The sequence below is a fragment of the Prionailurus viverrinus genome, chromosome B3 (assembly GCF_022837055.1).
Source record: "Prionailurus viverrinus isolate Anna chromosome B3, UM_Priviv_1.0, whole genome shotgun sequence".
NCBI lineage: Eukaryota > Metazoa > Chordata > Mammalia > Carnivora > Felidae > Prionailurus > Prionailurus viverrinus.
Window position 1 is genome coordinate 76,611,027 of NC_062566.1, and position 14,063 is coordinate 76,625,089.

General features: G+C 36.0%; 1 protein-coding gene across 10 annotated transcripts in view; it reads right to left on the minus strand.

Moving 5' to 3' along the window:
- Positions 1 to 14,063, minus strand: part of HEATR5A (HEAT repeat containing 5A) — a 120,881-nt gene that overhangs the window by 30,709 nt on the left and 76,109 nt on the right. For 6 of the 10 annotated variants that reach the window (XM_047861034.1, XM_047861038.1, XM_047861033.1 and 3 more), the window contains 6 exons: positions 13,673 to 13,699; positions 11,274 to 11,412; positions 7,918 to 8,097; positions 3,742 to 3,981; positions 2,205 to 2,386; positions 727 to 795 (listed from right to left, as the gene is read on the minus strand). In XM_047861034.1, the coding sequence (XP_047716990.1) occupies positions 727 to 795; positions 2,205 to 2,386; positions 3,742 to 3,981; positions 7,918 to 8,097; positions 11,274 to 11,412; positions 13,673 to 13,699 (837 nt within the window). The remainder of the gene's footprint in view (positions 1 to 726; positions 796 to 2,204; positions 2,387 to 3,741; positions 3,982 to 7,917; positions 8,098 to 11,273; positions 11,413 to 13,672; positions 13,700 to 14,063) is intronic. The other 4 variants (XM_047861040.1, XM_047861035.1, XM_047861037.1 and 1 more) reach the window with 3 other exon arrangements.

Genomic DNA, 14,063 nt, shown 5'->3' on the forward strand with positions numbered 1-14,063 from the left:
TCTCTCTCTCTCTCTCTCTCTCTCTCAAAAATAAATAAAACATTAAAAAAAAAATTCAATCTTGATTATTTCTTCTTACTCTTTTAAAAGCAGAGATTGTGTGGTTAATATAACTGCTGAAAGATAAAGAACTTAACATTTAAAACCCCAATGAAAATTTTGGTTATTTTGAAAATGAGATACTAAAAATGTTTTAAAAGAAAACATCATTAATAATTCTCCAATGCAAACAATTTGCTCAATTATCAGAGGTTTTCCTGGATCACAGTATTTTTCTTTTTCTAGAAAAAACTAATTTTTCCTCTTCCATCTATTTATTTACTTCCTGTCTCATTTAACAAAAGATTTTAATGACTTATAGCAAGAATACGAACAATGAAGTGATAATAGAGACCTCATACAACATTTAATACAGTTCCCTGAATATTCAAGGTACTAAAATACAAGTGAATTCAAGTGAATAAAAGAAAGTTGAAAGAATGGACTAAAGTTAGTTTATTCCATTATGTTTAGAAATAATTCAAGTCAGTTCTGCTTTAGGGCTGGATATTGAAAGTCTGACAATCACTCCCAGAAAAGTAACTTTAAAACTGTAGATTATAATGGCTCTTAGATACATGAAAAAATGTTCACAATCTCACTTGAAATACAAATCTAAAGTATTCTAAGATACCCTGTGCTAAGAGAGGTTTTTACTTTTTAAGTTCTGTCTTTTTAACCATTTACCTGACATGCTTTGGCAGTGACATCAGGTGGTGTCTCTGAGGCGAAGGCTGGCCTAAGTGCTGCTCCTACCTGGCAACAAATGATAGGAAATACCAACCATCAATAAGTAAGACAGCGCAAACTCTTCATCTCTTTAATATTTTTAAATTGTTTACAATAAGTATTCTGGACACCTGTTTCTTTCTGCCTGTCCACTATATCTGTTTTTAGATAAAAGCACCTCAATTTTCCTTTGAGGAACCTCCTCTTATCTCCTGTTGTTGCTACGGAGATGAGAGCACTGGTGACTCCAGGGATCCAACCAGGGGTAATGAAAGCTCTCCTTGAAGACGTCTGCTGGGAATACTGGGACAGAAGCATGGTCTCTTTTTAAGACTGGGTGCGTGGAGCACCTGGACGGCTCAGTCGGTTAAGCGTCTGACTCTTGGTTTCAGCTCAGGTCGTGGAGCCCTGAGTCAGGCTTTGTGCTGGCAGTGCAGGGCCTACTTGGGATTCTGTCTCCTTCTCTCTCTGCCCCTCCCCTATCTGCACTCTGACTCTCTCAAAATAAATAAATTTAAGAAAAAAAAAAGACTGGGTGCTAAGAGAGAGCCATTTTGATACAACTTGGAGAGAGCAAACTTGAGAATAAAGCTGGTGTAGAAGACAACAGAGCCAACTGCGATTCTTGAAAATAATTTTCCTCTTCAGTTTAAGTGAGCTATAATTATATTTATATCATTGCAATTTTTTAAAACAAGCTCTATGCCCAACATGGGGCTCGAACTCATGACCCTGAGATTGAGAGTCCCATGCTCTACCCATTGAGCCGGCCAGGTGCCACTCATTTGCAATTTTAAGAGGGCTAAGAATATAACAGAGCTCCCCTTACAGTGAATTGTAATATTTCATTCTAATATGACAGTTCTATATAACTCAAGTCCCTTCCTTTTGCTTTCTCCTGGAACATACATGGGCATTTCCTGCTAGGAAGATGTGACAGAGACAGCTAGTCAACTGGTAAACTGTTCCTGGCTCCCTAAATGCTAACCCACAAAAGCTGCCTCTGAATCATGAGAGGTAGGGAAGGATAAATGTTGCTGGAGGATTACATGTAATGTGTGTGATAGAACACTCATCTATTCCAGGAGTGACAAGCATGTAGCCTAAATGGAATATTTAGTAATGATTTAGCATATCTTAGGAATATTCAGGTATTTTGTAAAGAATTTAATTAGCAGAGTACTTTATTCCCCCACATTACCTAGCAGGTTTTGACTATTAACCTTTACTGTTATAAAAGACCTGTTTATGTACCACTTTGCTTTTACTTCGGAGATTTCTTCTTCAAACATACACATTTTCTATATGCTGATTATATATTGGTGACATATTAGCAGAGACATATACTCATTATGTAAAAAAAAAGTAGTAAATACTTTCACAGACTTTTTATCCAAGGTGTTAAAAAATAAAATTTTCTAACAGAAAGTGCTTACATTGGCTTGATACTGTTCCAGGATCACATGACCTGGAAACTCTGGTTCTGGAATAGCTGCAAATCGCCGAATAACAACTAACAGTGTTTCAAGGCCAGAAAGACGGAGCTGGTCACTATGATCTGTGGCAGCCATAAAGGCCATGCGAATTAAGTCGGCAAGATGTAGCACCAAAAAGTCATCTACAAGATTAAAAAAGTCTTATCAAGAAAAAGCATATGCTGGAACTAAGATTTATGTTAAATAATCATTTCTTCTCCCTTTGATTTCACAGACATTTCTAGACTTTCTTTTAAATACCTCTGATTTGATTTACTGTTTTGTCTTACTGTTTGTTAAACATAGACTTTAAAGATGGAGTTACTAGGCTCCTGCAAACAATCACAGCAAGAAACTCCCAAAGCAAACAATTACACAGCTATTCAAAAACCAAAGGCAAAATTACCATCCTTTAAAAGAGTATTAGTAGTACTATCAATAAAAACTTTGTTCGGACTTTTCGATAAAAGCATTTTAGAAGATATTTAGGAAACTTTGGGTGTTGACGAATTAGGCAGCTAATTTTTCTCTTTGTGCCAAGTTGAAGCTAAAAGACTTAACGTTTCTTTTGAAAAACAGTTTTATGTGGTTCTTTATTTGGACTAGATTATCTTATTTTTCTATGTCTTGGCACACATACAAATAACAGGAGTATTAAAAAATATTTGTAGCTATAAAATTATAAATGAGAATTCCTTTCATTCCTACAATACGTTCTTCGGTATAATAATTCTACAGGACACAGGACAATCCTTTAATAATATTCCAACAATAAAATGTTCAGGGGTACAACTAAATTCTACCTAAAATATATCTGGGACTAATTTTAAGAATGTTATGGGTCACAATAAAGAAACCAACACAGATACCTAATTCGTACTCCCACACTGACAATAGCAACATTTTGCTATATAATTCTTTTGTCTGGTAAAAAATATATCCATGGCTTTTAGATATGTGCACTGTGTCTTTGAACATAATGTGCTTAAGTGAATTTTGAAAATTAGACATCAAACCATAATACACACACAGATCCCTTTAGGTACAGACAATAAAACTGAACAAAAAAAGGGGGAAATGATCTTGCAAGCAGGTTTACTTTACAATGTGATACGCTCAAATGTTTTCTGGGTAATATTTATGAAACCAAAATAATCTATAAGCAAAATTACTATAGGTTATAATTCAGAAAATAAATTTTCGGAGCTAGCTAATAGTGCACAAACTACTTTCCAAGAACATGATTATAAACTTAATTCATGCACATGCCCATTAAACATAAGTAAATGACTATTTAAGAAACTTAATCATTAAAAATGTGTTTAAACATTAGAACTATGCTTAACTTTTAGCTTATATAAATATTATAGTCAGTTTCATAACTGATTTGGAACAATACAAACTCTTTCTAGTTTTACTTCTTAAATTAATATTAAAAACATAGGCAGACAACATTTTTATGTATATGCTTTGGTCTCTTCATTATTATGTCACTTACTTCTTGAATCCCTTTTTTTCATTTCTTGTGCTAGAGCAATGTCAAAATGTGCGCTGTGTGCATTTTCACACTGGTTAATTATCCTACAGACACATTCGGCAGCAAAGACTCTAGTGGCCCATCGGGGATTGGTAAAGGGATAGGATTTGTCATCATTTCTGGTGGTCAGAACTGAGGCATCATCCCCTTTATCTCCTTCCTCTTCTTGCATTGTATCCACACAAGTTACAGTTGTAAAATCTTTTATCAAGGGAGAATACATGTAATTACAATCAAATGGAAGACATATTTATGACTTCAAATTGAGACTAGAATTGTTGCTTATACATCTTCAACAGTGTAATATAATCATATCTAGTAACTACAGACAGCAGCGGTATACAAAGAAATGCTGTAAGAACTGTTCCAGGTCAAAATGACAAAGTTGTTCCAATTATATTGAAAGTTAACAAACTAAACATGATACTATAGACATGATAATAAATACTAGGATAATCATCAGTCCCCTGTATGTAGACAGTTATGCTTAAGGAGGCTCAAAATTCTCTCATATCCAGAGTATGAGGGATTGCACTAGGGAGACTGTTTTAACACTAGGGCCTTGAACAGATTTAAGAAGGTTCCTGAACCTACTAAACACGTCTGAAAATATTTTTCTTAAGATAGGCTCATTTCTGTCATTTATAGTCTCATATTTTCCCAATGGCCTGAGCAGTGAGGAATGAATTATTTCTTCCTTATATTAACTGTTAACTTATTACCTGTGTTTGACTCAACTTCAAATTGAACTAGGCTATAAAAGAGACCAACCTTTTTTCCCTTAAAATACCTTCTTTTAAACTTTTTTTACTTTTTGGGGCGCTTGGGTGGCTCACTTGGTTAAGTGTCTGACTTCAGCTCAGGTCATGATGTCATGGTTTGTGGGTTCAAACCCTGTATCGGGCTGACAGCTTGGAGCCTAGAGACTACTTTGAATTCCGTGTCTCCTTCTCTCACTTTCTGCCCCTCCCCCACTTGTGCCTGTCTCTCAAAAATAAATGTTAAAAAAAAATTTTTTTAAATAAATTGTTTTTATTTTTTGAGAAAGAGTGCACATGCAAGCAGGAAAGGGACAGTGGGAGACAGAGGGAGAGAATCTTAAGCAGGCTCCACACTCAGCATAGAGCCTGACAAGGGGCTTGATCTCCTGACTGTGAGATCATGACCTGAGCCGAAATCAAGGGTCAGATGCTTAACCGATTAAGCCACCCAGGGCCCCTTAAATTATCTTGTATGTCAACATTTCTTGAGTGTGTTATGAAAGCAAAGATGTCACAAAATTATAGCAAAGTCCTGTCTTAAGACTAAGGTAATAAGTCAACAAACAGACTGAAATGTGTGTTTTCATTTTTTGTTTAAAAAATTTTTTTAAATGTTTATTTTTGAGACAGAGACAGCACACAAGTGAGGGAGGGGCAGAGAGAGAGGGAAACACAGAATCTGAAGCAGGCTCCATGCTCCTAACCATCAGCACCTAACCTGATATGGCGCATGAACCCATGAACTGTGAGATCATGATCTGAGCCGAAGTCAGATGCCCAATCTATGGAACCACCCAGTCGCCCTATGTGTTTTCTTAATAAGAAAGGATAAAGCCAAACTACAAAGGATAAAGAACAAATGGTAAAAGAAAACTGAGCACAAAGCTCTGGGAGATACCAGAAATAGGTGAGATACCAGAAAAGTGTAATCAACCTGTTTATCTACGCACATACAGATTTTCCAAAGGAGAAGTTCTTGTAAGTTCTCAAGTGGTGGGATAGAAGAGAGTCTCAACAAAGGAAAACATATAAAGCATAGTAACTGAAAGAACAGATATAAATCAATGGAAGAGAAGAGGAGCAATAAGAATCAAGGGAGACAGTGGAGAATGTAAAACAAAGTTTTAAAAATGATGCCTTTCTTCCTTTAACATAATTCAGATAATACATTAAATTATAAAGCTTGAGTAACTGAGTTTAAGAGCTACTGAAATATAGTAGGAAGCTGAATTTTACTATTATTTTTTAAAAGTTTTTATTTAAATTCTAGTTTAACATATAGTGTAACATTGGTTTCAGGAGGAGAATTCAGGGATTCATCACTTACACACGACACTCAGTACTCCTCACAGGTGCATTCCTTACTACCCATCACCCACCTAGCCCATCTCCCCCACACCTTCCTCCATTAATCCTCAGTTTGTTCTCCATAGTTAAGAGTCTCATGGTTTATTTCCCTCTTTTTGTTCCTTAAATTCCTATGACTGAAATCATAAGGTACTAGTCTTTCTCTGACTGACTTTTTTCACTTAAACAGTCTAGTTCCATCCATGTCACTGCAAATGGCAAGATTTCATTCTTTTTTTTTTTTTTTTGAGACAGAGAGAGCATGAGTGGGGGAGGGGCAGAAACAGAGGGAGAGAAGGAGAATCCCAAGCAGGTTTCGCATTGTCAGCACAGAGCCTGACACGGGGCTCAAACTCACATGAGACTATGACCTGAGCCAAAATCAAAAGTTAGACACTTAGCTGACTGAGCCACCCATGTGCCCCAAGATTTCATTCTTTTTGATGGCTGAGTAATATTCCACTGTATACATACACCACATCTTTTTTATCCATTCATGGATATTTGGGCTCTTTCCATAATTTGGCTATTGTTGATAGTGCTGCTATAAACATTGGGGTGCATGTGCCCCTTTGAATCAGTATTTTTCTATCTTTTGGATAAATACCTATTAGTACAATTGCTGGATGGTAGGACAGCTCTATTTTTAATTTTCTGAGGAATCTCCATACTGTTTTCCAGAGTGACTGTATCAGTTTGCATTCCCACCAACAGTGTAAGAGGGTTCTCCCTTTCTCTGCATCCTTGCCAACATTGGTTGTTTCCTGTGGTGTTAATTTTAGCCCTTCTGACAGGCGTGAGGTGGTATTTCAACATAGTTTTGATTTGTATTTCCCTGAGGATGAGTGACGTTGAGCATCTTTTCATGTGTCTGTAAGCCCTCTGTATGTCTTCTTGGAAAAATGTCTATTCATGTTTTCTGCCCCTTTTTTTCACTGGATTATTTGTTTTTTGGGTCGTGAGTTTTAAAAGCTCTTATAGATTTTGGATATTAATCCTTTATCAGATATGTCATTTGAGAATATCTCTCATTCCATAGGTTGCCTTTTAGTTTTGTTGATTGTTCCCTTGGCTGTGCAGAAGTTTTTGTCTTGATGAGGTCCCAATAGTTCATTTTGCTTTTGTTTAGGAAGGTTTCTGAGAGCAGAGTGTAAGTAGAAGCAGAAAGAGAGGGAGACAAAGAATCCAAAGCAGGCTCCAGGCTCTGAGCTGTGAGCACAGAGCCCAATGTGGGGCTCGAACCCACAAACTGTGAGATCATGACCTCAGCCAAAGTCAGATGCTTAACCAAGTGAGCCAGCCAGGTGCCCCATGGAAAGCTGGATTTTAAAGTCATGCAGGGTAAAGTCTGAATCTACCTGTGTATGTCTTTGGACATATTCCCTAACCTTTCCAAACCTTGTTTTCTCTTGTGCAAAATGGAATATTAACTGCCTACTCACTGGATGGTTAAAGTATTAAATCAGATAAAGTATGTACAGTACCTGGAACAGAACTGATTTGTCTCTTTTCTTCCTTTCATTTATTTTCTCTCTTACTCCAAAGATATAAATTTGAAAGACTCTAATACACATTCTCACTAACCATTATCTTATACTCACAAATACATTAGGTAAATAACACTATTTTTTAACTCTGTTTGAAATCAACATTATTAAATATAGAGAAACTTGCTTGCTCAGAATGTTGTAACTTTTGATGATTTTTCTACTAAGTTGATTTGATGCAATCCCTCAACTATTATATGCATGAAAACAAACGATGGGGCTACTGTAAGTCAGGTAATCCATTTTATAGTACAAATAACCCTACTTTTTAGTTTGTTTTAGACAGGGAAGTCATAAACGACAATCAGAAGAATACTAAAACCCACAGGCCTAAGTGTTAGACTTAAACACTAGAATTTTCACTTGAAAAATGCAACAAGCAATTACAATCCAAATACTCAGACAAAATTGTCAGTGGCAAACAATTTTATAGAACATTTTCACTTTCAATTTTATTTCAACTGGTAACCACCAATACTCACCAGCGGATGCAGCAAGTACATCTTTACAAAGCTTTAACCAGAAGGAGAGCTTATCCACTGCCATAGACGTAAGCATATGATTTAAAGTCTCTTTGATATCATTGCATAACTTCTGATCTGTCTCTTTGTCTAGTAGGGTCAATAATGCCCCTTCAAGGCCTACTTCTCTGATGTTAGCATCTGACAAGAAGAAAATCGATGATCTAAGTAATACAGAAAACAAAACTGCCATATGAGAAGTACACACATTCTGGAGTTATTAAAATACTACATGCAAATATTCTCACTGCAAAGTAATAAAGCACCTCAAAGGAGAAACATAAGCCCCGTCTAGCATCCATTTCCTCTAATTCTGGAAATGCCAAAAGAATAAATTTTCTCTTGAAGATTTAACTTATCTAGCATGTATGTATGTATGTATGTATGTATGTATTTATTTATTTATTTAATGTATTTATTTATTTGTTTTTCATTTATCTATTTTACAGTTGAGAGAGGGAGAGAAGAATCCCAAGCAGGATCTGTGCTGACTGACATGGGGCTCAATTCCATGAATTGTGAGATCAGGACCTGAACTGAAATCAAGAGTCAGACGCTTGACCAACTGAGCCACCCAGGCAACCTGAACTTATCTAGAATTTATGAAAGCATTTAGATTCTAAAGATAATGCTACTATTATCTATTTTGTAAGAGAAATTATCTTTTAAAGACTAGAAGGAGACATCAGAGGAATAAAAGGTATAGCATAGGGCATATAAGTCAGTGGTACTATAGTAGTGTGGTATGGTGACAGATGGTAGCTACACTTGTGAACATAGCATAATGTTTATTTAAACTTGTGGAAACACGATGCTGTACATTTGAAACAAATTAACACTGTGTGTCAACTATACTTCAGTAGGAATCAGTAGGAATGTTTCATATTAGGAGTCTAAAGACACAGAACAAACAATGTAATATGTGAATCATGGCTGGATCCTAAATTTGGGTGGTGGTAAGGGAGGGTAGTAAGGAGTCATAAAGAACATTTTTTGGATAACTGGGGAAATTTGTGTGAGAACTGCATATTCTATGATGGCTACTTTATCAGTGTTAATTTTATTAAGTGCAGAAATGATGTGTGGTCATGAAGGAAAATGTATGTATTAGGAGTGAGCTGTCATGATGTCTGCAGTCTGCTTTCAGACGGTCTGGCAAAAGATATGCATCTGTGTAAGTATGGAAAGAGAGAAAGTTATATAAAATGAATGCCATAAAGATGCTAAGTAGGTGAATATATGCGTTCACTGCACATTTCTTTGAACTTTTTCCATTTGAAAAATCACAAAATTAAAAAAAAATTTTTTTAACATTTATTTATTTTTGAGACAGAGAGAGACAGAGCACGAACAGGGGAGGGTCAGAGAGAGGGAGATACAGAATCTGAAACAGGCTCCAGGCTCTGAGCTGTCAGCACAGAGCCCGACGCGGGGCTCAAACTCGCAGACCGCGAAATCATGACCCGAGCTGAAGTCGACCGCTTAACTGACTGAGCCACTCAGGCGCCCCCAAAATCACAAAATTTTAAAAAGGAAATATATAATGAGTTCTTTACTGTATTTTACTCCTATAGCTAAGTCAAGAATTCTAGGAACATATACAAGCATATTGATGCAACAAAAGCCTAAAGCAAAAGATGCAGATAATTTCAGTGGTAAATATAAACTGAAGGTCACTTAGGCAGAATATCTCACATGGTTAGAAGATTAAAATTTCTCTGGTTAAGGTAAGTAACCTATTGTTTTCAAATGAGGTCTGCCACCTGTTTGGGTGGCTACCATACTAGTTCAGCAACGCTGATGAACTCAAGTCAAACAGTTAAAGTCTTAGTCTAACAACAAACTAAGGAGCACAGCATGACAGTAAAACACACTGATCTGAGAGCTTTAGATATTGGAAAGCTTTGTGAAGCCTGAGACTTTCTCAAAGTGTGACAGCACTCTGGAAACTATATACATAAAAGAGTAAGACATTACCATTACTATTTTTGGAGGTTGTATGAATTTATATGTATATTTGGGTTACTCACATAATTTTAAAATAAAGACATACAGACTTAAATCTAACCAACTAAGAAATCCTTTAATTCAGTTCTAAAATAAAGAAGGGGCTAAAAACCCTTCCACCTAAAGACGACTTATCTATGATAAATTTTATTAAATGAGATTTTGGAGGAAGAAAGCACAAATGGTAAATTACTTAAGGGCTAAATCCAACTTCGATGGATTGTTGTGAAAAAACTTGCTCTAAAATTTGAGTAGCTCTCAAATTTCAATATGCATTAACAGGGATTGCAAAAACATAGAAAACAGATTGCTGGGCTTTACTCCCAGATTTTTGGTTAAGCAGATTTTGGATGGGGCCCGATAATTTGCATTTCTAACAAGTTCTTGGTGAGGTGGATATTGCTAGTTTGGGGACCTAAGTTTGAAAACAATTTTTCTAAACCAGTAACATCACTGGTTGGGAATAGCAGTAATTGTTAGTAACTGTCTCTTGTAGCAGGTTTAAGACATTATATATTAACTTTTAAATTTCATTTTAAAAATTCATGTTTAAATGAAGACTTAAAATTAAAACAATCATTTGAGGTACGCCTGGGTGACTCTGTTGGTTGAGCGTTCACCTATGGCTCAGGTCATGATCTCATGGTTCATGACTTTGAACCCAGTGTCGGGCTTGGTGGTCAGTGCAGAGCCTAGTTCAGATCCTCTGTCCACCCCCCCCCCCCCCTCGCCCTGACTTCTCTCTGTGCACCATCCACCCCCTGCTTGTGCTCTCTCTCTCAAAAATAAACACTAAAAAAAATTATCTGGGATGCCTGGGGGGCTCAGTCAGTTGAGTGTCTGACTCTTGAGCACCTGACTCTTGATTTCGGCTCAGGTTGTTATCTTCCAGTTTGTGAAATTGAGCCTCATGTCAGGCTCTGTGTTGGTGTGGGGCCTGCTTCTCATTCTCTCTTTCCCTCTCTCTCTGCCCCTTCCCCACTCAGGAGCCCTCTCTCTCAAAATAAATAAAAGAACTTAAAAATTTTATTAAAAAAATCATTTGAGGGGCGCCTGGGTGGCGCAGTGGGTTAAGCGTCCGACTTCAGCCAGGTCACGATCTCGTGGTCCATGAGTTCGAGCCCCACGTCGGGCTCTGGGCTGATGGCTCAGAGCCTGGAGCCTGTTTCCGATTCTGTGTCTCCCTCTCTCTCTGCCCCTCCCCCGTTCATGCTCTGTCTCTCTCTGTCCCAAAAATAAATAAACGTTGAAAAAAAAAATTAAAAAAAAAAATCATTTGAGCTGGAGATAATGTTGACAAAAAGAATTACCTAGAGTCAACTCTTCTCTGCTATCCTTAGCAAGCATAACAGCATGTTCTGAAACTTCAGCTGCTTCTCTCTGTACAAGCTGACGTAAACAAGCCAGTACTGCTCTTCTCAGTAACAAATAGGGACTACAAAGATTCACCTGAAAAATACCAATTGGGAAATGAAAGAGCTGAAATTCTTGGTGGCATTCATAATAAGTCTAATAGACATACACTGGATCCCTCCTGATTCTGTCCAGCTCATCACTAGGCTAGATTCAATTTGTTAAATACACAGAAACTTCTACAAACTATTCTAGTACATATTTTTTATTACAATTTAGAAATAAATAGCTTAAGGAGTAATACATGTACTTGATTATGAAATATTCATAAACACATCCAAGCAGAAGCCTCTGGACAGTGTTAGAAGACACAAAATTTACATGAATAAAACAGTTTCGAGATAAAAGAAATACAACTGAGAAAGACTTTATTTGTAGCTTATACAATTGTGCTCATGCAACAACATTATAATGTTTTACCATCCTCTAAGTAGAAATTTATATAGATCCATATAAGCAATATAACATACTGGTTAAAAGGGAGGCTCTAGAGTCAAACTGCCTCACTTTGAGTCCTAGATCCACCATTTACTAGCTGTGTGACCTTGGGAAAATTATTTAACCTCTCCGTGCCTTAGTTTCCTTATTTGTAAAATGGAAATAACACTACCCCCATCTTATAGGGCTGTTGCAAAGTTAATTCAGAGAAACATGCAAAAGGGCTTAGCATAGTTTCTGGCACACAGTAAGTGCTCAATAAATGTTAGTTATTAACTATTATTAACAGTCTATCACTAGTCTTTTATTCAGATGCCAGAGTAAGTAAATGCATTTTCAAATAAAGACAGAAAAGAGTTTTACTCAGAAAACATATTCACCAAAAACACTCTCTAGAGACACACATTACAGACAACAGGTTTTATATGTATGTATATCTACTTGTATATAATGGATATACATGTAGGTACATAGATGCTACATATCAGAGATAAAGAATATTTCTGCTAGAATGACAGACTCTTTCCACATATTTTTCTTAGAAGTGTTTGAACAATGTAAATCTCAACAGATTGTGTCTACTGAAGGTAAATGGTATGACTGCGATATACCTTAAATGAACAATTAAAAAAGCCAAAAGTTTCTGGATACAAATTTTTTCTAAGTGATTCATAAGTAGAATAAAGTCGAGTTTTTGCAATTTATTTTTTTCTAACAATGAAAGCAAAGACCAGTAAAACTGTGGCTTATGTCAATGAATATGTGTCTTATGCTATTGATTTTCCAAGCAAATTTGAGAAAGAAGGGCATACTTCGTATAAGTGATCTTTATTTAGATATGGTGTATGTGAGAAAAAACAGAACTGAAGTAGGTGAGTTTGTTGAAAAGAGCAGAGGATAAATTCTGAGAAAAAGAGTAGGTGGTGACAGCTGGTTTTTAACACATTAAAAAAAAAAAAATGCAAAGAGAGTGAAACTAAATTTTATCAGAAGCCAAAGACAGAACAGGTTTGTGAATATATCATCAGTGAAACATATGGATGGGAACTGCTTTATAAATATATTTTATTATACCCTCAAGACATATCATGAACTGAAAAGTCGAAAGAGGAATGCCATTCACAAAGTCTAAAGTTAATATTCCAATCATGTTAAAGAACCACTGTTAGAAACTAGTACATAGGATAACAAGGGAGTTAAAATGTAAAGAGATTAAGTTTATTCATGCCCAAGATTATGGCTGTATTTTACAACAAAAACAAAAAAAGCATTCTACAAGGCTATTTTAAAGAAAAGTTAATGAATCTACTAGTTATCTCACTGGAGTTTTACAAACATATAATACAAGGCAGGCGCAGCATTTATTCAGGCTGTTCAAACAATCTTTTAGAGACAGCATGCTTATAAAAGTACTCTTTACTTGTTTGGTAAAAAAAAAATTGAAGGCAGTCACACAAAGCAAAACGGAACATTTAATATCTCCACGTCATTCTCCAGCATTTATATTGGGAAGAGGAACAGAGTGAATTAAGGCAAACAAACCAAGCAGGCAAAATACAGAAATTAGGTCAAACTGTAATTATAATTCCTTTCTGAAATGAATATATTAAATCAAAATGATGCAAAATTAAGTGCAAGGAGTGAGTGCACGGGCTGGAGAAGGTTAGGGAGGATTTGTTTACACTGGTATTAAATAATCACCAGGTAACATGCTACACATACTGGACTTTGCATTAATGGTTAGCTTAAACAAAGAGATGCAGGGGAAAACAAGAACATCTACAACCAAAATAACGACACAAAGAAACAGCACTGCAAACCTCAAAAAAAAGTTAGGAATTGAGGGTGAGGGACCTACCAACACAGAATTATCCAACAAGATCTCCTGCACAAAAACAAACGACAGACTGGTCATGACAAAACCAAAAGATAAATACTAGGATGATTTTGACAACAGTCAGCTAAGCATTAAAATATAAATGTTGATAGAGCTATCATTCAAACTGGCTTAGCTTCGACTTTAAAACTATGCCATGAATATTTCATTTTCCAACTTAAAATAGGAGTTGAACTAAGATCTTGGAAACAGTCAACTCAAGATGTAAAGATATAAAATATACAGTAACTTAAAAATGTACATTTATGTAATTAGATTTTCCTTTGGAAACTCTCATTAAGCCTCAGTAACAAAGCCAGATCAAATAGACATGAGTGTTAAAAGAGTGATCTAGATTGCATTCAAATGAACA